The sequence below is a fragment of the Aspergillus lucknowensis genome (assembly GCF_044049455.1).
Source record: "Aspergillus lucknowensis strain CBS 449.75 chromosome Unknown BJX67scaffold_19, whole genome shotgun sequence".
NCBI classification, from domain to species: Eukaryota; Fungi; Ascomycota; class Eurotiomycetes; order Eurotiales; family Aspergillaceae; genus Aspergillus; species Aspergillus lucknowensis.
Genome location: NW_027263563.1, coordinates 98,977 through 125,681, shown reverse-complemented (window position 1 = coordinate 125,681; position 26,705 = coordinate 98,977). Strand labels below are relative to the sequence as shown.

General features: G+C 51.8%; 11 protein-coding genes across 11 annotated transcripts; 6 read left to right on the top strand and 5 right to left on the bottom strand.

The window, feature by feature from the left end:
• Positions 1 to 9: 9 nt before the first annotated feature.
• Positions 10 to 1,337, bottom strand: BJX67DRAFT_387878 (spindle checkpoint protein MAD2; the record flags this gene model as incomplete). The annotated part of the gene is made up of 7 exons (XM_071034300.1): positions 947 to 1,337; positions 875 to 900; positions 804 to 829; positions 711 to 749; positions 628 to 656; positions 361 to 580; positions 10 to 301 (listed from the first exon to the last, which is right to left on the bottom strand). Exons 1-7 carry the CDS (start codon positions 993 to 995, stop codon positions 10 to 12), a joined length of 681 nt encoding a protein of 226 aa, XP_070886290.1. The 5' UTR covers positions 996 to 1,337.
• Positions 902 to 3,305, top strand: BJX67DRAFT_387874 (GTPase GUF1; the record flags this gene model as incomplete). The annotated part of the gene is made up of 2 exons (XM_071034299.1): positions 902 to 1,988; positions 2,042 to 3,305. Exons 1-2 carry the CDS (start codon positions 1,255 to 1,257, stop codon positions 3,303 to 3,305), a joined length of 1,998 nt encoding a protein of 665 aa, XP_070886289.1. The 5' UTR covers positions 902 to 1,254.
• A 190-nt stretch (positions 3,306 to 3,495) lies between these two features.
• BJX67DRAFT_82489 (DNA-directed RNA polymerase III core subunit RPO31) lies at positions 3,496 to 8,365 on the top strand. The gene is made up of 2 exons (XM_071035513.1): positions 3,496 to 3,816; positions 3,890 to 8,365. The coding sequence occupies exons 1-2, from the start codon at positions 3,722 to 3,724 to the stop codon at positions 8,133 to 8,135; spliced, it is 4,341 nt and encodes a 1,446-aa protein (XP_070886288.1). The 5' UTR covers positions 3,496 to 3,721; the 3' UTR covers positions 8,136 to 8,365.
• A 1-nt stretch (position 8,366) lies between these two features.
• bud32 (serine/threonine protein kinase BUD32) lies at positions 8,367 to 9,441 on the top strand. The gene has a single exon (XM_071035512.1). It carries the CDS (start codon positions 8,530 to 8,532, stop codon positions 9,394 to 9,396), a length of 867 nt encoding a protein of 288 aa, XP_070886287.1. The 5' UTR covers positions 8,367 to 8,529; the 3' UTR covers positions 9,397 to 9,441.
• BJX67DRAFT_352839 (putative gamma-cysteine synthetase regulatory subunit) lies at positions 9,361 to 10,564 on the bottom strand. Its single transcript, XM_071029069.1, has 2 exons — positions 10,514 to 10,564; positions 9,361 to 10,417 (listed from the first exon to the last, which is right to left on the bottom strand). The coding sequence occupies exons 1-2, from the start codon at positions 10,534 to 10,536 to the stop codon at positions 9,487 to 9,489; spliced, it is 954 nt and encodes a 317-aa protein (XP_070886286.1). The 5' UTR covers positions 10,537 to 10,564; the 3' UTR covers positions 9,361 to 9,486.
• Positions 10,565 to 10,590: 26 nt separating this feature from the next.
• Positions 10,591 to 12,201, bottom strand: BJX67DRAFT_82533 (aldo/keto reductase family protein). The gene is made up of 6 exons (XM_071035514.1): positions 11,883 to 12,201; positions 11,810 to 11,820; positions 11,697 to 11,754; positions 11,469 to 11,650; positions 11,031 to 11,403; positions 10,591 to 10,958 (listed from the first exon to the last, which is right to left on the bottom strand). Exons 1-6 carry the CDS (start codon positions 11,955 to 11,957, stop codon positions 10,806 to 10,808), a joined length of 852 nt encoding a protein of 283 aa, XP_070886285.1. The 5' UTR covers positions 11,958 to 12,201; the 3' UTR covers positions 10,591 to 10,805.
• On the bottom strand, positions 12,041 to 14,299 carry BJX67DRAFT_82580 (amphiphysin). Its single transcript, XM_071035515.1, has 3 exons — positions 13,597 to 14,299; positions 12,523 to 13,542; positions 12,041 to 12,469 (listed from the first exon to the last, which is right to left on the bottom strand). Exons 1-3 carry the CDS (start codon positions 13,778 to 13,780, stop codon positions 12,447 to 12,449), a joined length of 1,227 nt encoding a protein of 408 aa, XP_070886284.1. The 5' UTR covers positions 13,781 to 14,299; the 3' UTR covers positions 12,041 to 12,446.
• A 2,234-nt stretch (positions 14,300 to 16,533) lies between these two features.
• Positions 16,534 to 18,716, top strand: BJX67DRAFT_352821 (IscS subfamily cysteine desulfurase). Its single transcript, XM_071029068.1, has 2 exons — positions 16,534 to 17,730; positions 17,942 to 18,716. The coding sequence occupies exons 1-2, from the start codon at positions 16,624 to 16,626 to the stop codon at positions 18,362 to 18,364; spliced, it is 1,530 nt and encodes a 509-aa protein (XP_070886283.1). The 5' UTR covers positions 16,534 to 16,623; the 3' UTR covers positions 18,365 to 18,716.
• BJX67DRAFT_82189 (uncharacterized protein) lies at positions 18,117 to 19,160 on the top strand. The gene has a single exon (XM_071035508.1). The coding sequence runs from the start codon at positions 18,494 to 18,496 to the stop codon at positions 19,031 to 19,033; it is 540 nt and encodes a 179-aa protein (XP_070886282.1). The 5' UTR covers positions 18,117 to 18,493; the 3' UTR covers positions 19,034 to 19,160.
• Positions 19,161 to 19,589: 429 nt separating this feature from the next.
• BJX67DRAFT_82279 (indoleamine 2,3-dioxygenase) lies at positions 19,590 to 21,579 on the top strand. The gene is made up of 2 exons (XM_071035510.1): positions 19,590 to 20,047; positions 20,098 to 21,579. Exons 1-2 carry the CDS (start codon positions 19,757 to 19,759, stop codon positions 21,271 to 21,273), a joined length of 1,467 nt encoding a protein of 488 aa, XP_070886281.1. The 5' UTR covers positions 19,590 to 19,756; the 3' UTR covers positions 21,274 to 21,579.
• A 3,744-nt stretch (positions 21,580 to 25,323) lies between these two features.
• On the bottom strand, positions 25,324 to 26,593 carry efm7 (putative nicotinamide N-methyltransferase Nnt1). The gene is made up of 3 exons (XM_071035511.1): positions 26,362 to 26,593; positions 25,736 to 26,308; positions 25,324 to 25,689 (listed from the first exon to the last, which is right to left on the bottom strand). The coding sequence occupies exons 1-3, from the start codon at positions 26,503 to 26,505 to the stop codon at positions 25,624 to 25,626; spliced, it is 783 nt and encodes a 260-aa protein (XP_070886280.1). The 5' UTR covers positions 26,506 to 26,593; the 3' UTR covers positions 25,324 to 25,623.
• Positions 26,594 to 26,705: the final 112 nt, after the last annotated feature.

The following is a 26,705-nucleotide window of genomic DNA, read 5'->3' as shown; positions in this document are numbered from 1 at the left end:
GTTTCCGGATCAATCGGCAAGCCGGTAGCTGACCATTGTCTCGACTCTGTGGTTGTTAGTGCTGAAGCTCCTGAGCTGCACCTTCTCGGCGTTCTTGATCTCTTTTGCGTCGCTGTCACCCCATTCAACCGGCACTTCCGAGTCCGCGTCTGCATAAACCAAGACGTTGAAGGTGCAGTCCTCGTCTAAGACCGGTAGGAATGTGACGGAAGCCGTGATTTGCCGGAATATCGCCTGTATCTCGTCTTGGATTTCCTTCTCAGTTTTTTCAACTGTGGCCGTGGCCTGAGAATCGGCATCTCTATCGGTAGAAAAGCCAGTCTTAGCATGATGTAAATGAACTTTAGATAAGGGGCGTACCCTGGGGTATCATTCTCTTTGTCGGTCGTTTTCCGCGATGATACAATCTTGGTGTGTTTCCCATATATTTGGACATCAAACTGCCACCGTTCCACATGCTCACCGGTTTCCTTATCTGTGATAACCACGACGAGCTTCGAAATCTTGCCGCCCAGCATCCATTTGTTTAATTGAGACATGATCTTCTTGATGTACGCTTTCACCTGGTCATCGGCGGTAACTGGGGTTGGTCAACGAGAGTCGCTGTGGGTGAGGAGGTGCACGAACCGAGCATGTTCAAACCATACTTCTTGACACTAAAGACAATTAGCCAGTGCGACACATTTGTTCTTGGAAATCAGTTCACGTACGTTGTAAAATCTTCAGGAGGATACACCCCCCGTTGGAACCTGGAGCCGGATGTCAGTTGACTCATTCTTTAAGTCCCCAAGACTGAAGCTTACAGAATCGAGTTTATAGAGTACTCAAACTAGATAAATCAGCAATATTGGTGACAATGCCCGGGGAGACGCACGAATTCTGCAACGAGCTTCGACGATCCTATTGTTTGTGAGTCTTTGAAGATGCGAGACTTGTGCCGTCTCACCTTTCAAGGATAGCTTGTGAACTTTCGACTTGTCCTTCGACGTAGACATTGCGAAGCAGAATAGATTCAAGAAGACCAAGCGATGACGAGAAACGTGTGCTTTCTGTTGCTGAGATGCTTGAGAGGGAGAGATGAGGCCGCTTTGTTTACTCCAGATAGTCACCGCAGCAATTCGGTCGACCGCCCGCTGACCGGTCGGCTCTCCACAGCCAACTTTTTTTGCCCGTTGGTCCTCGACGCGAACTCCGCCCAGCTCGGTCTGTCAATTGATCAACGTCGCTCATTCCCATGATATTGCCGGTTTCCCGATGCGAGGATGCCTGCAGCTAGCCAGATGGCTGAACGCGGTGCCAAAGTGGCCTGCGTCCAGCCTTCCTAAGGCCGCGCCCGTCGGTTCTTCCTGCGCAGCTCGGCACTTTACCACTACCTCCGCATACAAAGCATCAAGGGGCAGTACGAGTAAGCCCATGTCCGATCTGGAAAAGAGAATATCAGAGATTCCAATTGAACGATACCGTAACTTTTGCATTGTCGCGCACGTTGACCATGGCAAGAGCACACTCTCCGACCGACTCCTGGAATTGACCGGCACGATTCAACCGGGAGCGAACAAACAGGTTCTGGACAAGCTCGATGTTGAACGGGAACGAGGGATTACGGTCAAGGCGCAGACATGTACAATGATTTACAACCACAAAGGGGAGGACTATCTGCTGCATCTTGTTGATACACCAGGGCATGTGGACTTTCGAGCGGAGGTGTCGCGGAGTTATGCAAGTTGCGGGGGCGCTTTGCTCTTGGTGGATGCTAGTCAAGGTGTCCAAGCGCAGACAGTTGCCAATTTCTATCTTGCCTTCTCCCAAGGGTTGGAGTTGATTCCCGTCATCAACAAGGTGGACCTGCCGTCAGCTGAGCCGAAACGGGCTCTTGAGCAAATGGAGCAGTCATTTGAGCTCAACACGGAGGATTCAGTTCTGGTTTCGGCCAAGACAGGGCTCAATGTTGAGAAATTGCTTCCTACTGTCGTGGAGAAGATTCCTGCGTACAGCTTGCCTCGTTTCATGCGTTACATAGGAATCTGCTAACAATGATTAGGCCGATTGGCGACACCAAGAAACCTCTACGCATGCTCCTCGTCGATTCGTGGTATGACTCCTACAAAGGTGTGATATGCTTGGTCCGCATATTTGACGGCGAGCTCCGAGCGGGTCAGCAAGTCCTGTCGTTTGCAACTGGTATCAAATATTATGTCGGAGAAGTCGGCATTCAATATCCCAACGAAACACCACAAACTGTCCTTCGCGCCGGCCAAGTCGGGTATATTTTCTTCAATCCCGGGATGAAACGAAGCAAGGAGGCTAAAATTGGTGACACTTACACCACTGTGGGATCCGAGAAGGCCGTGGAGCCTCTGCCCGGCTTTGAGGAACCCAAGGCAATGGTATTTGTTGCCGCTTATCCTGTGGATGCAGACCATTTCGAGCATTTGGAGGATAGCATTAACCAGCTTGTCCTCAACGATCGGAGTATTACCCTGCAAAAGGAGTCCTCAGAGGCTCTGGGCGCTGGATTCCGGCTCGGATTTCTGGGCACCTTGCACTGCTCGGTCTTTGAGGATCGCCTTCGCCAGGAGCACGGTGCCAGTATCATTATTACCCCACCCTCAGTTCCAGTGAAGGTTGTCTGGAAAGACGGGAGGGAAGAAATTGTTACTAGCCCCGCTCGCTTTCCAGAGGATGACGATCTTCGTTCTAAGATTGCTGAACTGCAAGAGCCTTATGTGCTTGCTACACTGACGTTCCCGGACGAGTATCTTGGAAAGGTCATTGAGCTTTGTGAGGCTAACCGAGGCGAACAAAAGAGTCTGGAGTACTTCACTCCGACACAAGTCATTCTCAAGTATGAGCTGCCTCTGGCGCAACTTGTGGACGACTTCTTTGGCAAACTTAAGGGATATACAAAAGGATACGCGTCTCTCGATTATGAGGAGTCCGCTTGGCAGCCTAGTAACGTCGTCAAGCTGCAGCTCCTTGTCAACAAAGCTCCGGTCGATGCCGTCGCCCGTTTAGTGCATTACAGCCAAGTAGAAAGGCTGGGAAGACAGTGGGTGACCAAGTTCAAAAACCACGTCGACAGACAGCTTTTTGAAATTGTCATTCAGGCTGCTGTAGGCCGCAAAATCGTGGCGCGTGAGACCGTCAAGCCATATCGGAAAGACGTACTGGCCAAACTTCATGCCAGCGATGTCAGTCGACGGAGAAAGCTGCTAGAGAAGCAGAAAGAGGGACGAAAGCGCCTCAGAGCAGTGGGAAATGTGGTTATTGAGCATCAGGCGTTCCAAGCATTCCTGGCGAAATAGCGATTTGTTTGCACAGTGTATAAGATAGACAGTTTTTGAGATGTACATTACTTTTATGAGTATTCATATATCAGGGACATTTCTGCATTACATTGAAGCAGTCTACTTGCGGTGCCGCTGATTGGACGCAATGAGGGGAAGCTCTTTGCGACTGCCCGCGAAAAAAGTTTCGTCGCCGACCCCGCCGTCAGGTTCGACTTGCGGTCTCTCTCTCTCCCACCCTCGCAACTCACTCGGCTGACAGCCTCGGACAGCGATCTACACAATAATTCTATCTCGAAATATACTCAAATGCGGCCTTGACTCCTTATAGCCCCCGAGCTGAACCGATTCTCGTGCTTTGACCTGGCCGCCTTGGCCCTCGTAACAACCCGTTGACTCATCCCTCCCTGCCATGGTCAGTCCTTGACAACGCAATGCAGCCTCTGGAAGGTGTGCAGGCCGACCTGGGCAAGGCCCAGGTCATCGACCGTGTTCCTAAAGTTATCAAGGAGCTGAAATTCGGAGTGCTGTAAGCGATTGCTAATTGGAGACGTTGCTTGCGGAGATCTAGCGATGGGCTAACTTTTTTGCCTTCACATTAGATCCAACGATGACATTGTCAGTCAGGGTGTGGTGGAAGTATCGGATCGGAAATTCTTCAACCTCGAGAACGACAGAGCCGTGGTCCCTCATGGCCCTCTTGACGGGCGCATGGGGATATCGAATAAATCCTCCACTTGCCAGACATGCGGCGGCGCACTCCAGGTTTGCAACGGTCACTTCGGCCACGTGAGGCTTGTCCTACCTGCCTTCCACGTCGGCTATTTCAAGCGGGTTATCAGTATCTTGCAGGAAATCTGCAAGGAGTGTTCACACATCCTACTCCCTGAAGGAGAGCGTCGCGCCTTTCTTCGTGAGATGCGCCGCCCAAGGCTGGATAACTTGCGACGGATGCAGATCGCCAAACGGATTAACGAACGCTGCCGCAAGACCCGAAACTGCGAATACTGTGGCGCTGTGAATGGGATGGTTAAGAAAGCTGGATCAAGCTCTCTCAAGATTACCCACGACAAGTTTCGCGCCTTCAATGCCTCAACGTCGTCGAAGAAGGTCCCGCCCCCGAGCAAGATTGTTTTCGATAGGTCTTTTGAAGAAGCCAGGACTACAAATGCGGAGGTTGAGAAACACTACAAGAAGGCACAGGATGATCTGAACGCTTTGCGGGTTTTGAACCTGTTCAAGCGCGTCTCGGACAGTGATTGCGAGCTACTGGGCCTGGACCCCAAGGAGGCGAGGCCGGAGATGTTTCTTTGGCAGTTTATCCCCGCTCCACCTGTATGTATCCGCCCGTCTGTTGGCCAAGACGCCGCGTCCACCGAAGATGATTTGACGGCCAAGCTGGGAGATATCGTGCAGAGTAATATCACCCTCAAGAACGCTTTATTGAAGGGCGCGCCGGTGCAGACCATCATGGAGTGCTGGGATTACATGCAGCTCCAAATTGCTGTCTATATCAACAGCGATGTTCCGGGTCTGAACAAGGCTGATCTCGGAAAGCCCATTCGAGGGTTTGTGCAGCGTTTGAAAGGTAAACAGGGCAGATTCCGAGGTAACCTCTCCGGCAAGCGGGTTGACTTTTCCGGCCGAACTGTCATCTCGCCTGATCCCAATCTCCGGGTCGACGAAGTCGCTGTCCCGGAGCTCGTCGCCATGAACATGACGTATCCTGAGGTTGTTACAAGATACAACAAGGCGAAGTTGCAGCAACGTGTCCGAAATGGTTCGAGGAAGTGGCCGGGAGCTAATTATATAACCAAGAAGGGCAGTCCGCTCAAAACGATGCTCAAGTATGGTAACCTCAAGTTCGTCGCCGATCAGCTGCAGGAAGGTGATATTGTTGAACGGCATATCGAAGATGGTGATGTGGTCCTCTTCAACCGCCAGCCTTCTCTCCACAAGCTCAGTATCCTCTCCCACTTTGCTAAAATCCGCCCTCACCGAACGTTTCGCTTGAACGAGTGTGTCTGCAATCCGTACAATGCCGATTTTGATGGAGATGAGATGAATCTCCATGTCCCTCAGACGGAAGAAGCAAGGGCCGAAGCAATGGAGTTGATGGGTGTGAAGAATAACCTAGCGACACCGAAAAACGGAGAACCTATCATTGCCGCCATTCAAGACTTTATCAGCGCAGCGTATTTGCTCAGCAGCAAGGATAATTTCTTTGACCGTCGCTCATTCACTCAAATCTGTCTATATATGCTGGGCCCACAGACTCGCTTTGATCTTCCGCCGCCTACTGTTCTCAAGCCGCAAATGCTGTGGACAGGAAAGCAGGTTTTCAACATTTTGATGCGTCCAAATAAGGATGACCCGGTCATGGTCAATCTGGATGCCGCGTGCAGAGAATTCAAGCAAGCTAAAGACCGACCAAAAGACCTAGACCCAAATGACGGTTGGCTTGTCGTTCGCAATTCGGAGGTCATGTGTGGCGTGATGGACAAGTCTACAATCGGTTCTGGAAAGAAGGATAATGTGTTCTATATCATGCTTCGTGATTTCGGCCCAGCAGCGGCAGCTGAGGGTATGAACCGTCTGTCTAGGCTGTCTGCGCGTTGGTTCACGAACATTGGTTTCTCTATCGGAATCACAGATGTGTACCCAAGTGACAGTCTCATCCGTTCGAAGAACGACCTGGTTGAGTCGGCATATGCACAGTGTGACGAAGTGATTGCGCAGTTCAAAGCCGGAACACTCGAGAAGTATCCTGGATGCGATGAGTTACAGACGATGGAAAACCAGCTTTCCGGTATTCTCAGTAAGGTCCGCCAGCAGGCCGGTGACGAGTGTATCGCTCAGCTGAGTAAGTATAACTCTCCGCTGATCATGGCTACATCTGGATCAAAGGGTTCAGGCATCAACGTGTCTCAGATGGTTGCCCTTGTAGGTCAGCAAATTATTGGTGGTCAGCGTGTCCAGGATGGTTTCCAGGACCGAACTCTGCCTCACTTCCCAAAGAATGCTCGCCAGCCTCCTTCTAAAGGATTCGTTCGGAACAGTTTCTTTTCTGGTCTTACGCCTTACGAATTCATCTTCCACGCTATGTCTGGTCGTGAAGGTCTGGTTGATACGGCCGTCAAGACCGCCGAAACTGGTTACATGTCCCGCCGTCTAATGAAGTCGCTGGAAGATCTATCTACGGGATATGATGATACCGTTCGAAACTCATCTCAGGGTATTGTCCAGTTCCAGTACGGCGACGACAAGCTAGATCCTGTGGATATGGAGGGCAAAGCCAAGCCGGTCCACTTCGATCGGACTTTTATCCACGCCGAGTCGACGACATACGAGAACGACGAGCGAAGTCTAACACCTGCTGAGATCATGGACGTCTGTGAGGAGATGCTCTCAAAATGGCGCGCAAAATTAGTTCGGAAAGACCTGTTGGACGTTGAACTTGACTACATGGACCGTAGTGACCACGGCGTTGACCAATTCGAAAGCGCCCGTGACTTTCTCGAATCCATCCAGCAGTATGTTGCCACTAAGGCTGAGAAGCTCATCTCGCGCGGTGGTGATAGCAAAGGCTCCGACGAGAGAAGCCTCAAGGGTTTGAACCACACTGGCAAGCTCACTGAAAAGACACTTCGCACCTTTATCAATGAGTGCTTGACGAAGTACAAGAGGGCCCAGGTTGAGCCCGGCCATGCTGTTGGTGCCGTTGGCGCACAGTCCATTGGTGAGCCTGGTACTCAGATGACGCTGAAAACTTTCCACTTTGCTGGTGTCGCTGGTATGAGTATTACACAGGGCGTTCCCCGTATCAAGGAGATTATCAACGCCTCCAAAGAGATCAGTACCCCAGTCATCACTTGCGAGCTGGTCGAAAAACGCAATGTCGTTGCTGCTCGGATCGCCAAGGGGCGCATTGAGAAAACATTCTTGCGTGATATTATCCACTACGTTCGAGAAACGTGGACAGGAAAGGAGGCATACCTGACTGTTAAGGTGAACTGGGAGACAATCAAGGCTTTGGAGCTTGATCTGACGATTGGTGTCATCCGCCGTGCTATCGAGACCAGCCGACGTTTCAAGAGTGACGATCTGAAAATACGCACAACACGCTCCCACATCCACATCTCCATGGACTTAGACCCCGCGAGCAAGGACAAGCTTTCCAAAACAGAGATTGCGGCAACGAGTGCCGACGCGTTTATTCGTTTGAAGCACCTCAAGCGCTTACTTCCCGACATCCAAGTTCTGGGCCACCCACAGGCCAACCGTGCGATCATTCGAACGGATGAGAAATCTGAGGCGAACACGCTTCTTGTTGAAGGTTACGGTCTCCGGCAGTGCATGAACACCGTCGGTATCGACGGCCTGCATACGTCGACCAACAATGTCATGGAGATGCGTGATGTGCTCGGCATTGAAGCCGCCCGGACAACTATTATCCGAGAAATTAGCGAGGTGATGAAGGACATGGGTATTGACCCCCGTCACATGCAGCTTCTCGCCGATGTCATGACCTACAAGGGTGAGGTACTCGGCATCACCCGCTTCGGTCTCGCCAAGATGCGCGACTCAGTCCTACAGCTCGCTTCCTTCGAGAAAACAGCCGACCATCTCTTTGACGCCGGTGGAGCCGGCCGTACCGATCTGATTGAGGGTGTCTCTGAATGCATTATCATGGGCAAGACAGTGTCTCTCGGCACGGGATCTATGGAGGTCGTCCGCAAGATGAACTTCTTTGAGGGCCAGATTGGAGCGAAGAAGACAACATTCGAAGACGCTTGGAACGAGGTCCATGGCGAACGGAAGTCTAGGCAGAGGAAGCTTGTCGAGTAGCTGACCGCGGGCTTGATAAATGGGAAAGTAGCATTATAGGCGTTCAGCGTATTGATTTTCGACGACATCGATGGATACGGTTATGTCTGGTGGTACTCTAGATTTATAAATACACTGTTAAAATACCAAGACTTTATTCGAGTGTTGTGAGAGTATGAATGTCATACGAGTATTCTCATCTGAAGGGCATGGAATGTGACAAAGTTCCCCACCAAAATTTATCGGAGCTCTCTCTGCATTCCCCTCCAACATTCTCAATCTCAATCCACTTCCACAACTTCTCCATATCCACATTACTCAACCTCATACCGCAAAACCAAGCACAACATCTACCTACCGGCACTTCCCAATCTCTCCTTCCTCTCTCACCCTCACCTCGAAACCCTCATACAACATGACCGAATACACTCCACCCCCGCTCCCACCCCCCTTCAACACCACCACCACGCCCCCAACACTAATCTACCAAGGCGCCGAAGCCCACCTCTACAAAACCACCTTCCTCACGCCGACAACACATGCCGCGCTCAAAATCCGCCCCTCAAAGCCCTACCGTCACCCGATTCTCGACCGCCGCCTCACCCGCGCCCGGATACTGCAGGAGGCGCGGTGCCTGCATAAGCTTGTTAAAGAGGGCGTGAGCGTCCCTGCTGTGCTTGGGTTAGATTGGGAGGGGGATGCGAGGAATTCGAACTCTGATTCTGCTAGTGGTGGTGGTGGTGGAGGAGGAGGGGGAAGTTGGCTGGCTATGGAGTGGGTTGAGGGGGAGGTTGTGAGGGCTGTTTTGGAGCGGTGGGAGAGGTATGTCAAAGATTTACAGCGGACGACTGGGGAGGGTGTTGTTATGGATAAGGAGGAGCGGAAGGTTCGTGCGTTGATGAAGAAAATTGGGACCGCCGTGGGGAGTTTGCATAAGGCTGGGGTTATACATGGGGATTTGACGACGAGTAATCTCATCTTGCGGCCGGATTCCCATGGACAGGCTGAGAGTGGGGATGCCGCTGCCGGGGCATCACCGTCCCTGGAAGGGGAGATTGTGATGATTGATTTTGGGCTGGCGAGTCAGAGTTCTCAGGATGAGGATCGTGCGGTGGATCTTTATGTCCTTGAGCGGGCGTTTGGGAGCTCGCATCCGCGGGCAGAGGGGTTCTTCGAAGAGGTGTTGGCTGGGTATAGGGAGAGCTATAAGGGTGCTGGGTCAGCGTTGAAGAGACTAGAGGATGTACGAATGAGAGGGAGGAAGAGGAGTATGATTGGATAGGCACCTAGAGAAGTAACTTTGAAATGACGAACACATTTATCAAAAAACGCCGCGCTTTACATGCTGGAAAGGAGTGAATGTAGACAGGCATCAAGTCGAAGGTTTGACACAGCTCCCCACGTCCGCAAGCGCGAAGTATCCCTTGTTCTCAACGACTCCTCGGTCCTTAACCACAGCTGTATACTTAACCACCCACTGCGTCTCGATATCACCCTGCAACCCATCGCTTGCATCGGGAGAGGACGCAAGAATCCCTGCCCCACGCTCCCCGGGCCCCAAAAGCTCCCTCGTCGTCCCAATGGGAAGGATATCATTACAGTCATTATGCGTCAGCAACTCAATCTTCTCCTGCTTCGCGTAAAGGATCAGACTCTTCGGCACAACGCAGCAATCCTTCAGATTTATCTGGTCAACCGACGGCTTGACCTTCGTGTGCGGAAGGAACCGCGCAAGTCTTTCACTTCCAAACTCCGCAACGCCCAATTGCGAGATCTTCCCTTGCTCATGGAGCGACTCGAGCGAGCGCCAGGTTTGGATTGTGCTGTCGAAGTCATCGGATGGTTCTTCGCTGCCGTCGTCGACAGATGAGACGTCTTCCTCGCTATCGTCCTCCGCGTCGAATAGAATCCCGGGAAAAGAAACGATAAGCAAATCAATGGAGTCCACGTGTAGCTCCTTGAGTACTAAATCGATAGCTTGTTTCGTATGTGCGCATCGTCTCGAGACGGGGATACCGGGGAGATAGAATAGTTTCACGGTGATGTCGTACTGGGGTCGTTCTTCGGCGAGGCCGCCCTGTGAGAAATCCACGGCGGGGATGTAGAGGGTGTCTTCTTCTTGTTTTGTCCATGACGAGGATCGGCCATTACTGTTGGCTGTATTCGTGCTCGAGCCTGTTTCTCGAGATGTGGCATGTTGCGCAGCAAGGAAGTTCGCTCGTAAGGAATTGACGAGTTCGACGTTTGATTTGTAAGTTGTTGGTTGGCGGATGACGGAGGGACCGCCAGCGGTCATTATATTTCTGTTCAAGGCTGGGTGTTAGTTATCCCTGTCTTTGCTCGGTCGGCTCTGTTGAGGAGCGCAAGGGAGGGGCGGGGATGGTGGGGATTTCACGCACGAGGTGGAAAGGATAAGCTTCATTTTCGCTGCGGACTCAGACGACGACCGAGAACCAAGGCCAAGAAGACTGTGATGTAGGGCTATGAAGAAATTTCTTCCCCAGGCCACGAGTCCGTTGAGTGATTGCTTGACGCAAGTTCGCAAGTCTCGTGGCTCGTGGTGGTGGGGTTCGAGATGTTGCAGTTGGTCGATTATTGCTAAGCAGCTGCGGGGGAGATCTGCTTGCCTTGTGTCGCGAAACTCTACAGTTGTCAAGAACCTCTATCGACATACTCGAACTATCTGGATATTTAGTCATAATCAACAGTTGGATCCCAGTCGGTGGGCGAATATTCCCCAGTATGTAGAATCTTCATATCTTCCTCCGACAGCTCGAAATCAAACACTTCCGAATTCTCCTTGATTCGACTGGGCGTCACGGACTTGGGAAGCGGCACGAAGCCCTAGATTTGTCAGTAGATATCCTCTCAATCTCGCTGAAATCGATGTCGGGATAAGGTTGGGACGCGCCTAACCTTCTGCAACCCCCACCGAATCATGATCTGCGCTGGCGACTTGCCATACTTCTTCCCTAGCTCAGCCAGCAGACGCTCTTTCATGCGCGTGCCGTGCGCCAAAGGCGAGTAAGCCTGGACAACAATATTCCGTCGCTGAAGCCACTCGACAATGTCTGAGTGATCTAGCCAAGGGTGTAGCTCGTACTGTCCGACGTCAATCTTACTTCCATCCCCGCTGGACTTGATATGTCCCTCGAGTTCGTCGAGATGGTGGACGCCAAAGTTCGAGACACCGATAGACCTTGTCTTTCCGGCTTTTTGGGCTTCGACGAGCGCTCTCCATGAGCCGAGCCGGGCTTCTTTGCCGCCGTAGGGTGCGTGGAGAAGGATTCTAGACAAGCACCCTATTAGCTTGTTACCAATTCCTTACCAGTCGGGGATGTTACAGTGACGAACAAGTCAAAGTATTCCTGCTCTGCGGTACGTAGACTGGAATCAATCGCCCGCATGGTAGCGTTATACCCCATAGACTCTGGCGGGATCTTCGTAGTGAAGAAGATCTCAGATCGGTCGATGCCAGAACTCGCAATGGCGCTCCCGCAGGCCCTTTCATTGCGATACATGATTGCGGAGTCGACCTGCGTTCAGTTAGGTCAATCGGGTTTACCGGGTGGGCTGGCGCACATGACGGTATCCCAAGCGCAATGCCTCTCGAGTCGTTTGTTCCGTTTTTGACGGTGCGCTGGCCGAATGTTTAGTTCACGAGGGCTTCAGGATCTGATATGCGAGGGGATTACATCAAGTAGACCTGGGTTTTGTGAGTGGATCTTCTTGTGCCCAATGTCCTGGAAGAGCACGGTGGCTACTTACTCCGTAGCCCAGAACTGGGATCTCATAGCCCGAATTCAGCCGGTATGTAGAGCGGAGACCGTGGAGGGCGACCATTATGGTGATGCGTTGTGTTGGAGATTGGACGACAGAGATAAAAGACGTCCGGGGTAGTGGGGGTATTTATACAATGAGATCATCTGGTGGGGCTGCTATTTACCAATTGCTCCAACGGATTCCAGGGTAACTTCGAAGCCATTGAGGATATTACTGATGGAAAATCTTCGGATCCCTTTGCATTGCTTGGCCGCGGTGAGTTCTCCATGCACAAGTTCCAATGAGGACGGGGCGTTTCCAGATGGTACAGATTTCGCCAGCTAGATGGGCGGTACCCTAGGACTCAATTGCTAAGATTCAAAGGTATATATACACGGGCGATACGCCAACGCCACATGGGCACTGCAGTGTGAAGTGGGCCATCGAGGGATGCTTCTTCATGCGGGTCGAGAAGCTCTGCTTGAGATTATCATAACCGCGGAACCGAGGGATAGGGTGCAGAGGATGAGGCTATTAGAAGTGATAAACAATTTTCGTGTGCCCTCTACACTAATTTAACTGAACATAGTTTGCTGTGATAATTAGTCGACTGCGATAAGCTACGCATTGATTGTGGGTGGCATACCTGGGAACTGTCCTTCTCGTCCGTCAACCCGGCCACTCCACCACTCGTTCTGGTTGTCCGTCCGAGTTACGATCTCGATAACATCACCGGCTGAGAAGCTTAGGTCGCCGTGTGCCTGAGCTTCGTAATCGTACAGCGCTGTGACAGTCTCGACCGGAGCACTGAATTTAGATGGCTTAGGCTTTGGCGGTGGCGGTGCTGGCTTTTTGGCCGCTGCCGTTGCAAGAGCGCTCCCACTAGCCCCAGCAGAGTATGGAGGCGGGGGGTTCTCGACAACATCAGGATCACTGGGGCGTGACCCAAAGCGACCCTTGTGCTCATTTGCGAGCTTGTCCTTCGGTCCAAGCTTCGAGCCTGGCCGGCGGCCACCCGTAGTTTTGAAGTGGACGATGGTAAGCTCTTCGGCGCGCTCTTTAACGTCTCCGCGCTTTTCTTCGTATGCTTCTTCGATGTCGCGTGTTAGGTCGAAGTACCCGATGTTAATGCTTTGCACCTTGTCGTGCAATGTGTAGAAGACATTCAGCTGCATGTAATAAAAGGACTGGAACAATGGGCGGATGAATTCGGCTTCAAGAGCGAAGAGCTTGGGTAACTCGTCCTTGAGCAGATCATTGTAGTAGTTGTAATCTTGAGTTGCTTGTTCGACGTCACCCTCAGCCTTGTATAGGGCTTTCTCGTCCTTTAATGATTTGTCCTTCTTGTCCTGGAGCTTCTTGAGGGTGTTCTTGTGCCGGTCGTAGTCCAGCTTCTTGTGATCCCGTTTAACAGCAACCTTGCGGATTGCTTTGATCACCTCCAGAAGCTGTTCGGCGGGACTGACGATACGGGTATCGATCATCTCAAGCTCTGGAGCCAGCAATTCCTTCAACTCCTGCACAATGGCTTCGTACTCCTCGCATGCTCGAATACCTTCAGGGTTTCCTTCGATCGTATATGTGCTTGGGTCCGAAGCGCGACCGGAGATGGGTTTGTACAATTCCGTCATGGCTTTGGAGAACTCGATTTGGTGATCCAACATACCTAGAAGGTCTCGTTAGGCGGGTAACACTGGGTTGTGGGAGCGGGGATCATCACCATTCACGGCGTCGAAATACTTCTTTGACTCGTCATGGAGTTTCTTTGTCTCTTTCTCGAGTTCCTGAAATCTGCGCTCTGCATCGGTGTAGACCGCATCTTTCGTATTCTCACCAATGTTGAACCTGGCCTTGAAGGTTTGAGGGGCGCGGACGAGGCTCTTCTGGAAGCCCTTTAAACTCATCTCGCACTCTTTCAGAGCGACTCGGATGCGACGGGATTCTCGAATATGGGGTGTGGCTGGTTACCGACGGTAGAGGTAAGAGAAAGAAGGATGGGGGTTTCGACAAGACAATCCGGGATTGAGGAGAGGGAAATCGTGTTGGAGGTGTAAGTGGGGGAGGCTGTGAGAAGAGGCTCAGGCTTGGTTTGCTGGTGCCTTCGACAAAGAACTGCTGACGGTTGGACTGTTCGTCGCTGTGGCTGAGCTATGACATAAGAGGGGTTGCTATGGTGGCTGAGCCTCAGCTGGGCTGACTCGCTCCTCTCGGACCCAACAACTCTTTGCTTCAACTTGCGATGCATGATAATCAAGTTCTTTTAAGGTGTGAGGGATGAACATAGCCCAAGGATTCTTAAGGAGTGGATTCGAATGGAAAATGGGACTGATCGGCTTCGACAAACAGCTGTGGCGCCACCTGACGCGGAACCAAAGCTGATGGCCTCAGGCATCGGAGCATCTATGATGATGATGCTCACCTTGTTGGTGCGGTTCAGGGGTGAACGGATTGTTCGACATCCGGCTTCTGTCTCTCGCAAGATCAATTTCTCTGTATATTTTCATGGAAGTGTCGCATGGGCTCAGAAAATGTCGTCTCGCCGGGACCTTGCCTCGGACGATGGTTCTTGTTGGCTGGGTCGTAAAGGCCTTTGAGTCCCTGAGCTGAGCCTTCAACGAGTGAAATGCTCAATTTCCTGATTACCGTTGCGATTGGCGCCCCGGAATGGTGAATTACGGACAATATGACGCCGAGAAAAGAGTCGAGGGACAGATAGGAAGGATGGCTGTTCCGTCGTTCCTGTGAGCGATCTCATCTTCACGTAATTTGAGCGCGAGGATGTCACAATCCCCGATGACTCAAGGGGCCAACACTTACGATCACCCAGTTTCTCTCACTGACGACTGTGCACTTCCTATGGTTGTTCATCTTAAACCGTGACTTGGTTCTTTGCGAGCGAGTCTGCAAAACATCCATGTCAGCAGAGTCTCAAACTATGGGCCAATGAGGGCTTGCAGTCTCGACTCGGGCGCCATCAACGAAGGGATATATCGGACAACACTGCGTGATCCCTCGGAATATTATACTTATGAGATATGGCACATGGATGTCGGGACCCGACAGCCGATCCGCGAACTTGTCCGGGTTATTCATTTGCAATGGCGTAAGCCGGAAGTTCATGGGGACGTCGATGACGAGTGCGAGTGTGACGAGGTCTCTGACTATGATCCCGGCCGCTTGTTCCATGAGCCATTTTCGCTCCTAACTATCCGAACCTACAATGGCAACAGCATCCTCACCGCATTTTGCAATGTACTTAAGTTGGACAGTCCTCCCCTTGGAGTAATTGCGGAACTTGAAGCCTATGGCTCTAGTGCCGTGAGTTATATAATGTGAAATTTCTGATATCCTCGTCAAGGGCTCCTAGTTCCCAGTGATGTGAGTCGTATCGGGGTATCTGACGAGGGCATGGTACGGTTTGATGACAGAGGCGAGAGACGGAATTTGATTGCGTATCTCCAAAAGTTCCAGAACTGAGATGCACTTGGGGTTTTCCTTGAGCCGGCTCAATGAGAGAAAAGCTACCTGAAAACTTTGATTTGTCCAGTGTAAGTAAGGCCACAGCCGACGGTGACTCGGACTGCGGGATAATTACTCGCGATACTGCTCTTACCTTTATCGAGGTAGACCTTTGGTAAAGGTGCAGGAGCTTATGGTTGCGAGAAAGGTCCACAACACTTTGCGCACCAGGGGCGACAGGACGTAGAAATCCATCGCAGAATGCTTAAGGGCACAAACTTGACTAACTGCCAGCCAAAAACCTAGTTGCTCTAGGTAATGGCTTTTTATGCTGGAGAGGACGATGCCCACCATCTGCGACTGCTAACACTGTTCCAAGCAGTGTCACAGGAGTACGAATCTATGGGCGATTGATCCTCGAAAACGCCGATGAGGAGCACATGGAGAGGGAATGAGGGTTGAATAGACCGACAGACCGAAGATGCCTGTCCCCGACAGCTCCTGGTGAAGAATTCGACCGCGCAGCTTCAATCTTAGGGCTGAAATCAGGGGATAAGGTCCTGTGATTTGCCTATCCTATCCTCTTAAATACCGGACTAGACAACGAAAAAAATCCCCGTGCAGACAGTGAGGATCGCCGTTTTGGCCTCAAAAATGCTTTCAGAGGAAAATCAGTCCATCCTCAGCGGGTGTGATATCAGGGAAGGGTCCCGGAATTAGTTTACTAGGCCCCACGAACTGGTCCCTGAACGAGTCCGTCAGGATTAGGTTCATATTCGCTGTTGTGGACAGCTGACTATCTCTCTTTTTTTTCGACCAATATAGTGTAATTTGAAGGGACGGCCAAGGGAGAAATAGTTATCGGCGGACCGCACCGTGCGGGATAAACGGTCTCTATCAGGTAAGAGACATCGACAAAGGAAAGGTCGGGAGGCTGGATGGTGTCTATGAAAAGAACGCCGATGCAATGAGGCGTCGAAAGTGTCCTGGCAGCCAGTCTTGTTCCAGCTTGACAACACGAAAAGGGATTTCATGCGAGCTTATCCTTCTATGGTGGAGTGTTGTACTTCGCAGAGCTCGAAAGAAGTCATTTCCGCGGAGAACCCCAGTCGGACTCTGTGACAAATCCGATCGGGGTTTAGCCTGGCTCGGCAATGATATAACCGCATCCCCGAACCTTTTTTTCTCACGTCACTCTCCCAGATCCGCCTTTGGCATCTTTTGCCACATTTCACCATCAAACCACCGCTTGATTATCGTATATTGGGGCTGGAGACTGGTTTCAATCATGTCTAGCGTGGCTCCTTTCGCCTGGAAACAGGCATCTCGAACCTATGCGCGTCGGCTGTCGTCCACACAGCACGCCTCACTGCTGCCACGCAGGGTGCTTGCCACCCCTAGCTACAGGACCTATGTCTCCGAGACCAAGGCTGGAAGTGCTCAGGTCTCTGTTGATACGGCGATTAAGCAGGAACAGAAGGAGTTTATAAAACAGACTGGTATGCAACCGCAGAAAGCCCAGCTTCCCGCCTCTGGTGTCTCCGGGGATGCCGCGATGAGCCCAGCCGCGGGCATTCTCAAAAGCGCCACGATAATGGACGAGGGATCGAGGCCGATCTACCTCGATGCGCAGGCGACTACTCCGACCGATCCGCGTGTACTCGATGCGATGCTTCCATACCTTACCGGCATCTACGGCAACCCGCACTCGCGAACTCACGCATACGGTTGGGAATCGGAGAAGGCCGTCGAGCAGGCTCGCGAATATATTGCTAAGTTGATTGGGGCTGATTCCAAAGAGATTATTTTCACAAGTGGCGCTACGGAGAGTAATAACATGAGCATCAAGGGCGTGGCTCGGTTCTTTGGTCGCTCGGGAAAGAAGAAGCACATCATCACTACTCAAACGGAGCATAAGTGTGTTCTGGACAGCTGCCGACATTTGCAGGATGAGGGATTCGAAGTGACCTACCTCCCCGTTCAGAGCAACGGTCTGATCAATATGGAAGATCTTGAGGCTGCCTTGCGTCCGGACACGGCCCTTGTCAGCATCATGACTGTCAACAACGAGATTGGCGTCGTCCAACCTCTGGAGGAGATTGGGAAGTTGTGCCGCTCGAAGAAGGTATTCTTCCACACCGATGCCGCCCAGGCAGTGGGAAAGATTCCCCTAGACGTCAACAAGATGAATGTCGATCTGTTGTCTATTTCCAGCCACAAGATCTATGGGCCTAAGGGTATCGGTGCTTGTTATGTACGTCGCCGACCTAGGGTTCGCCTTGACCCAATCATCACCGGGGGTGGACAGGAGAGAGGTCTGCGCAGTGGTACTCTGGCTCCTCACCTGGTAGTTGGTTTTGGTGAGGCCTGCCGCATCGCTGCCCAAGATATGGAGGTAAGTTGAACCTGAAGGCACTATTTACACACCCGTACGCGAGTCAACGATGATTATGTGCTCTAAATGAGGCCAATGGAGGTAGCTACACGCACATTGCGTGATTCCATGGCCTTTGAAAACCGTAGCAGGGGTGATGAGTTGACTCGCATAAAATATTTTCCTGACAAGCGTTGAAGCGAGAAGAAGGAACTGACCGAGTTTGTTTTAGTATGATTCCAAGCATGTTACACGCCTGTCGAAGCGCCTCACGGACGGCCTTTTGGCGATGGAGCATACGTCGCTCAATGGGGATGCAGAACGACGTTACCCTGGATGTGTCAATGTTTCGTTTGCATACGTCGAGGGCGAGTCCCTTCTGATGGCATTGAAGGATATTGCCCTGTCCTCCGGCAGTGCATGCACGTCTGCTTCATTGGAGCCCAGCTACGTTCTCCGGGCGCTGGGCAGCAGCGACGAGAGCGCACACAGCAGTATTCGGTTTGGAATTGGCCGATTTACGACGGAGGCTGAGATTGACTACGTGCTGAAGGCTGTGAGGGAGCGAGTGGACTTCCTGCGGGAGCTGAGCCCGCTGTGGGAGCTGGTGCAGGAGGGGATTGACTTAAACACGATTGAATGGAGCGGGCATTAGTGGACGGACAGGATCCGGTTGATACAATCTTTATTATTACGGGATATGGCGTTGGTGCTGTAAGAATAAACCACTGTACAGAATGCTTCATTTCATTGCACTGGTTGCTGTTCTTGTGGTTGGAATAAGATGTCGCCTCCACCTGCAGCGAAGCTCACCGCAGACCCGAACGGGGTGGCGTGGGTGAGAGCGAGAGGCCCTGCTAAAACTCGCTTAGCTCTGGGCCGGTCCAAGGCGCACCCAATTCGCCTCCCTCCACGCTGGTTCCGGTTCGTTCTCTCGTGTTCTCTAGCACTGTTTAGCTCTCACGCTCCCACTCACGCTATCCCAACCCCTCTCGCTTCCACCCAACGCTCCGCTGGTCTGCTGCGAACATGCAACAAGATCTATACAAATGACCTGCTTGGCAAGCTTGTACTTGTATCATCTGTAGGAGAACTTCCACCATCCGGACAACCTCAGCTTAATCCCTGGTTACTCCCGACTCTCTTCCCAGTTCTCCGAGGATCCTCGCACCCCTCTATAATGAAGACAGATCAGGCAAATCGTGCCGCTGTCCCGTGCTTCCCTTCCCTTCTTGGCCCACTTGGACTGGCTTTTCTGGCTGACAGAGTTCGCATCTGCTCCGATCCCAGAGTTGCTCCTCGGGCTGTTCTGGCAAGTTATTAATCAACCACGATCACCTTTCCGTGGTTACGGAAATTTCCCCCTCCTGTCTTGCACTGCTCCGTCTTCGGGCCCGGACAACATTCGTCATTCTCGTCATTCTCAGACTCCTGTCGTGCTGGAAGACTCTTCGGTTCCTGGTTGGTCTTGTCGACTTTTGCCGCTCTTACCTCGGGGTGTCTGAGCTAAATAACCTGCTTCTCGCTCCTTGCTTTCTTCTTTCTCTAAATCTCCGGTCCTGTGCATCTTGTCCTACATTGGCCTCGACCTTCCGCTTTCTGGAACCCAGCGTATTTCCACAGCTCCAAGGTCTGCGGATCATATTCACCTTCCCGTTTACTCCCGGGATCTGACGAATTCCCCGGTTCTCTCCTACTTCTTCCCCCGCCATCTGGAAAGGCTGGACCACTGTGGCAGGACTATTGAATTTAATCCACCCGGATCTGCTCGGCTGCGCTGTTCGTCATCCTGCAGTCGGCTTGTTCCATTGTCTCGCTCCGCTTGTCACACGGTACCTTTGATGTGAAGTCTGTTGCCAGCGTCACGGTGATCTGACTTTCTCATGCTCTTTGACCTAACGCTAGACAATCCTCTTGTCTGCATTGCAAGAAACGAACACACCCTCCTCTGACGGAAGCACGTGAGCACCTTTGTACATTTATACCGGTGTTCCTGCGCCTCCAACCCCTCAACGCCTGGCGTATCACTCCACCCCCTTCTACGATCATGCTTCCTCCGATTCCAATTCCTTCAGAGTACGGCATCTCGCCAGATTCGGGCTTCCTTTCCTCCGAACGGCCTCTCGAACAGCTACCCGATCCCTATTACTCTAAGTGGGAATGGATATTGTCAAATATCCAATCTCTCCTACTGAGTGGAAGGATCCGGCGGGCTGTGGATGCTATGCCAATGCTTTCAACATCATATCTTCGGACAGAGCCTGAGTGGAGGCGGGCATATTCAATCCTGGGGTTTATCCTCCATGCCTACGTATGGGGTGGCCCAAAGCCAGAAGAGGTACGTTATCAGTGCCGTTCTCTGAGAGTGCCTTTTGCTAACGAAACTAGAGAATTCCTCCTCAACTAACGGTGCCTCTACTTGAAGTTTGTAACCACCTGGAGCTGCCTCCTGTGGCCACCTACGCCGGCTTGGTCCTTTGGAATTTCAAGCCCATTTTCCCCGACGAGCCTCTGGACAGCTTGGACAACCTCGCCTGTATAAATACCCTGACCGGCTCGCTCGATGAGCAATGGTTTTACCTCATTTCAGTGGCTATTGAAGCTCGCGGTGGCCCCGCTATCTCCTTAGTTTTGCAAGCTATCACCGCTGCTCGGCTGGGAAACAGTCTAGTTGTCACTGAATGCTTGCAAGACCTGGCAGAAATCATTGATGAAATTGGGGCCATTCTGGAGAGAATGTACGAACACAACGATCCTTATGTGTTTTACCACCGGATCCGGCCGTATTTGGCTGGTAGTAAGAACATGGCTGATGCGGGTTTACCAAACGGTTTGCTCTACGACGATGGAAAAACTGCGGAGTACCGTCAATACGGAGGTGGAAGCAACGCTCAAAGCTCGCTGATTCAGTTCTTCGACATCGCTCTTGGAGTGGAGCACCGACCAACTGGCGAGACTCGTGCAGGCACCGCTGCCTCTAGAAATGACGGAGTTGCTGCAGCACCTCGCCACGGATTCATACAGGAGATGCGCTCGTACATGCCTGGACATCACCGACGATTCTTGGAACATATTAGTGCCGTGGCGAATATACGGGATTACGTGGAAGCTCGCCACTCGGACAAAGCCCTGTGCCTTGCCTATGACGCCTGTTTATCAATGTTACGCGTAATGCGAGATAAACACATCCAGATCGTCTCACGCTACATCATCATTCAGTCTCATAATGCACGAGGACGGGCGACCCGGTCGTCCAGCCCCCGACGACCCTCAACAACGACTCTCAATCTAGCGACGGCCCGGCACGGCGAGAAGCCAGACAACAGGAAACTGCGGGGTACGGGCGGCACCGCACTGATTCCTTTCCTCAAGCAGGCACGAGATGAGACGGGCGAACCGGCGATCGACGCATGGGCTCGCCGATTGCTGACCACCGGACCGGCCGAGTCGAGCTTCGCTCCATTGAGTAAGCTTGGCGAGCACCCTGATGGTCATCTCGAGGTGGTAGGTCTCTCGGGGACGTGGGCTGCGGACGACAGCGAGGGCGGGATATGCCATTGGTGACGGAGATAGGGTTTACAATGCCTGAGTGTGACCTATATAATCTGGGTATATCGATTCTCTTTGGGAGGGCTATTATTGCGGACTGTACATATCATTCCTTACCGGAGTACTGGTTACGAATTATGAGCGGGCATGTCTTCTTCTGACATGAATTGTTTCTTGCCAACTCAAACCTTGCCACTTGGTCGTTGCATAAGAAGTCGTCGTACAAGACCACAGCCCAAATCCCGAGTACCAGGACACATCCGCCCAACGCACGGCCTAATTCAAATCCATCCATGACAATCCACCCCAGATCGAGAAACGCAACAATAGCCCAGCGAGTGATCTCCGAACTAGCTCCCAGCAAAAAGCAAAGGGCAAGCCGCAAGCCGCAAAAAGCAAATCCTCGAGGACGAACGCACCAACCCCGAGGGGCAGGCAGGTATACCCGTGTAACTTACCGTCAGGGTACTTCTGGCCGCACGGTCTCGAAGGTTTAAGTTAGGCACAACCCGATAGGTTACCTTCTTCCTTGCTATACTCGTGATAAGGAAGAGCTCCCTTGGTCAGCGCACAGATCCTCAGCGAGAACAATGGTTCGGGAGGTTAAGCTTCGTCCCCCGGTGGCGAATGCACGAGCCTCTCGGTCAGCCTCAGAACAGAGCACAGGTGGGCCCCTGCTCTGGATGGGAAGGTGTGTGCAGTGCAGAAATGGATCGATCGATCGGTAGATCTGTGCGTGGAATGTACGATTGGACTTGGACCAAGGATAAGATCCCTGTTCTTTGGATGGGTCATACCGTCTTGGTGGGTGGGGAAGGCCGGGCTTTGGTACGAGCTACAGGTACGAGCGCGAAGGAATCTGGGGGTGCAGGGTACCGAAGTACGAGGTGACTTCGACCTGCAGCTTCCTGCTTATCTCCGCTGGGGTCCGAACGAGGGCTAGTCAAGGATGATAATCGGGAATGCAGACGCCGATCTTGAATCCAGGCAGAACAGAAGGAGTACTACCGTTAACCAGGATACCCGAAGAATGGAGATGGGAATGATTCCGAGTGTCGGACAAACACGTACAGTAGTACATTCACTGTGCCTCGATGTTGACTGCTCAACTCGAGTCGAGCCTGGTCGAGTCTCACTTCTCTGATTGTTTGCTATTCACGTCTAGACGATTGATACTACGCCGTGGACTGGAGAGGGAGTAGCCCGTGCAAGCCGAGACCCCTGTTATCTGCGCAGAGTGCATCGCATCGCATCGCATCGCATGAAGTCCTGCCCTTGGGGATGGGCCTACGGGCGACATCAAGCAGGGTAGGGGATGATCGGCGAGTTGATAGCCAAGTACCACCCTGCAGGGTGTGGTCATCCCGGCTTTATCTTCGTCTTGTAGGACTACTAGGTTACAAAGTACCCTACCAGGCACGGCAATGGCTTGGTGGTGCCCTGGAGTCACGTCCTGGTTGGTATTTCCACGCTTTTCTGTCCGAGTCTGTTCGCGTAGGATGAGGAGAAGGCAGGGCCGGTGGTGAGGTTTAGGTGCGCAGTAGCAACCGTCTACACTGTCATAGGGCGATATCGGAATGGGATACTGGTGCCAGACTTTAGGGTATAGGTTCTCTCCACCGAGTACTTCTACTTTCTATCTTCTCGAATGTGAGTAGTATAGAAAGCGGATCATCGCATTTTTAGTTAATTGTTGAGTGGTTTCGAAGGCTTTCTGTGATATTCACAGTGGCAGCAGTCTGTGAAGTGGTCAATTCAATAATATGGTTAACCTCTAACTTCGAGGAGAAAGACGATGCTGGAGCTAGGTATAAAAAGCGTCTTCTTCCTCGGGAACATCCACCGTCTCCATCTATCTTCTGTATCCCATGGCTGAGAAATACGACCTCTTGATAGTCATGGATCTTATATCGATTACCTTGAACAGGATGATGAGGCAATCTGCATTTCTAAGATGCTGAAACGACAAAATATTCCAATTCTACATGACGACAGTATCCTCAGGGCTGCCTCACGGCCATTTACATCCCGTTCTTAACGACAACTGCTCCAAGTCTCGACGCTTACTTCGTCGGCGGGAAGATAATGGGGACAAAAACAACCAGCTCTTTGAAACAGGACTGACGACCTGGCAAAGCTGAAAGACAAATCTGCTCGCATACATCCCCCTCCCCAGAAGCATATCAACAAGCAGCTCCCACAAATGAACCTTGACAACGAGTACCTAGGCCTTGCATCGTCGCCCATGTCTCTTCCCGACGGATCGAAAGTACCGGACACACCTGCCCCAGACTGCGAGTGTTCTGGCAGTCGCAGCCGAGATGGATCCTTTGGCTGCCTTCTGCAGGCGCAAGCTGCGCACAGCTATCAGTCGGTTCCGCTGGATTTCTTCTGAGAAGCAAGCATGTGCTATCTCCCCGTGCTCAGCTCATGGAAAGGCATGAATGCTGCATTTGTCCTACACCCATGGATCGCTCAATGCCTGGTGCTATAAGGGTAAGTCAACCGCGGTGCAGTAATTTTCATAGCAGTGAAACTGATAAGCTTCATTATGTTAGCCATGATCCAGGATGCCCGCCGGAAGGCAAAACGGACGTTGGCCCCTGTCTGGGTCGTTGCCACGAATTCTCAAGAGTTGGCAATTTCTTCCCGACCTCCTTGGACTTTTCATGAGTCTTTTGGGCTCAGCTCCTTTGGGGGCAACAAAGCGAAGTTTCCATCTGCCGCTGCACGAATGGCAAGGTCGGTGGGCGATACCACTAGAGGAAAGCAAAGGGGCAAGCTGACTCAAACCCCAGAACGGCCGTCTTCTGGCGCCTGGAATATTCACTAGAGTTCCCAGAAGAGTTTTTTACACAATGTCCCCCTGACCTCCCTCCGCGCCATCGCATCCTCGCCCTGCTTGACACAACAGATATGGGAGATGTCGCTAGCCCGAGTGAAGATGGGTGGTATTACCGTTTCTCCTCCTCACAATCAATATCGCTCGTCAGCAACCGATTTCGTCCTCGCCGATGTTGATCCCAAGTAAGCGATCACACCCCCAGGACCGACCGATATTACCCTCCGACATCCTTAGCTTCCTGAGCGATACTGTTGGCAAGGTCGGAAAAAGGAAGAACATTTTTTTCCGAAGGAAGGTGGTAACTGGAACAACCACTTTTTCTAGGAGCCTTTGTGAAGTCAAGCCTTCTCCTCGTTCCTTTTCAGCTTTACTCTACGGGTTCCTTATCTTCAATACCACAGAACTGTAACGGGGGTCGGGATGGAATATTATTTTTACGGAAACAGAGGGTGGAGTGGCGATTTCCGACGGGTACTGGGTAAGGGAGGTATTAGAGGACTTAGTATTATATAGGCTAAGGTGTATACTTCCTACCTGTAGAGTTTTCATCTTATCTTGCGTCTCTGCTCTTGCTTAGATAGATAGTGACATTTTTCAATAATTATATAAATTCACCACCTAGAGAACTGGTGGGTAGGTAGTTCTTCGGAGACCTCGACCTCAGTAGCTCCTTCCTATCAAAAAGATGGCTGCACTGAGCGCGAGGAAGGCACAACCCAGTCTGCGGGTACGGGTGTACGTCGTACCTTCCTGTAGAGGAGATTTCTCGGACAATCCATAGTAGGCAGGAACGAGCGGCGGCTTGGGAAGGGGGTCTTGGTCGCTCTTTCCTTGTACCCTGAGAATTACTGCGCGGAATAAGAAGGTGCAACCGGTCCTAGACCCGGACCCAAAAGTGTACCTTCCAAAGACAGCAACCCCCTCGCTACTCGTAGTCTGCAGATTACAATGTCCTGGTGTTTGAAGGCGGGTAGTGGTAGATGCAAATGACTCAAAGTAACGCTATGGTGATATCCTGCTTTGGCCCTGTCAGCAAATACCTGTCTTCTTCTTCTTCTAGGACGTATGTGCGACCCCATAGAAACTCCGAATACATACCGACAATGTAAGGAGAATAGGCTAGGACATGATCGAGCTGCACTCCTAATGGGTCGGCGTGGAACACGCTGATGGTCCTACATACAGGGGAGATATGGTCGTCAGTGATGGCGGGATGGGGGAGTTGAACTATTTTTTCGTGAAGGTGGCGTTCATTATATCGGATTGTCTCGGTGGCAATTTAGTCAGCTATCTTGAAAATGAGGGCGAGGACGGTTCCGTACAGGCCGGCACAGCGAGATCATGAAAAGGAGGCCAAGCACTGTCACGGCGGGGAGAATCCATATGGAAGAAAGTAAAAGCAATCTCTACTCGATGAAGCTCACCGCTCTCATTATCAAAGTATGTATAATGCTGTATGGACGAGTGCCCGCGCCAATCCCAATGCTTCCGTACTTCAAAATAGTACTGTGGTATCAAGTCTATAATAGTTGGTCATCGGCCCATCGAAGCTCGTATCCGAATACCGTCCTCCGCAGTCTCTCATCCTACATATGGTTAGCACTGGCTGCCTCATGAAACAGGGAACCATACCCCTGGATCATTTTCAAACAGAGCTTTGTCCACCAGCTTCTCGAAAACCTTTGTCACTTTAAACCCACCCTGCTCCGCAAGAGGAAAGAACTTCTCCGTCTGCGGCAGCAACCACGGTTGATACGGCGTGAAAATGATTAATGCCACTGCATCCCGCTCCCTCTTCAAAGTCTTTTGCATCGTCTTCACCAGATTCCCATGTTCCCGATAGCTGTACACGACATCCGCCATGATCAGCACATCGAACCCCGTTGTTCTCGATTCCTCCGGGAGGTACCCCAGCAGAGGCTCCACATCACTCCCCCATTTATAACCCGTGACATATAATGATGACGGCGGGTCGGTGGGTATCAACGCGGCGGAGGTATCAGCATTCCGTTGCATGTTATTGACGAGATCCGGATCCGGGTAATCGGTCATCACAACAGTGCGGGCCCCCATGATTGCGCTGACAATACTGGGAACGCCTGCTGCGGCGCCTATTTCGAGGACATCTTTTCCAGTTATGAGTGTAGGCGCGTTACTCTCGATGTATTCGGAGCTTATGCGGCCGGCGTTCCAGAGCATATTTCCCTCCATAGAGATGTCAGCGCGGGGAAAATCTTGCGGGTTGGGGAAAGGAGTACATATAAGGGATGGCTCCCAACTAGGCGCACGCGGACTATATCGCCTGACAACATTTGGTGCTCCGCGAACGTCGGTTCTTTCTCGGGCGGGTAGAAGCCGTCCGGGTCCTTGAACATGTCCCCTGCGTCGAAATCGTCTGCCATTGCGGCTCAATTGTACTCTGACTCTGTAGTAATTCAATTATCCGACATCGAGAAACTGAAAGAACGTCAACAATCCGTCTGAAAGACAGGGTATGAATTCATCGACAAAACGACGTTAGTTTGAATTCTCGTCGAAGTGGAGCTGCTTGGCAGGGTGCATCCTCTCCCGACTGGGTTTAGCGTCCAGAGTCTGATGACAT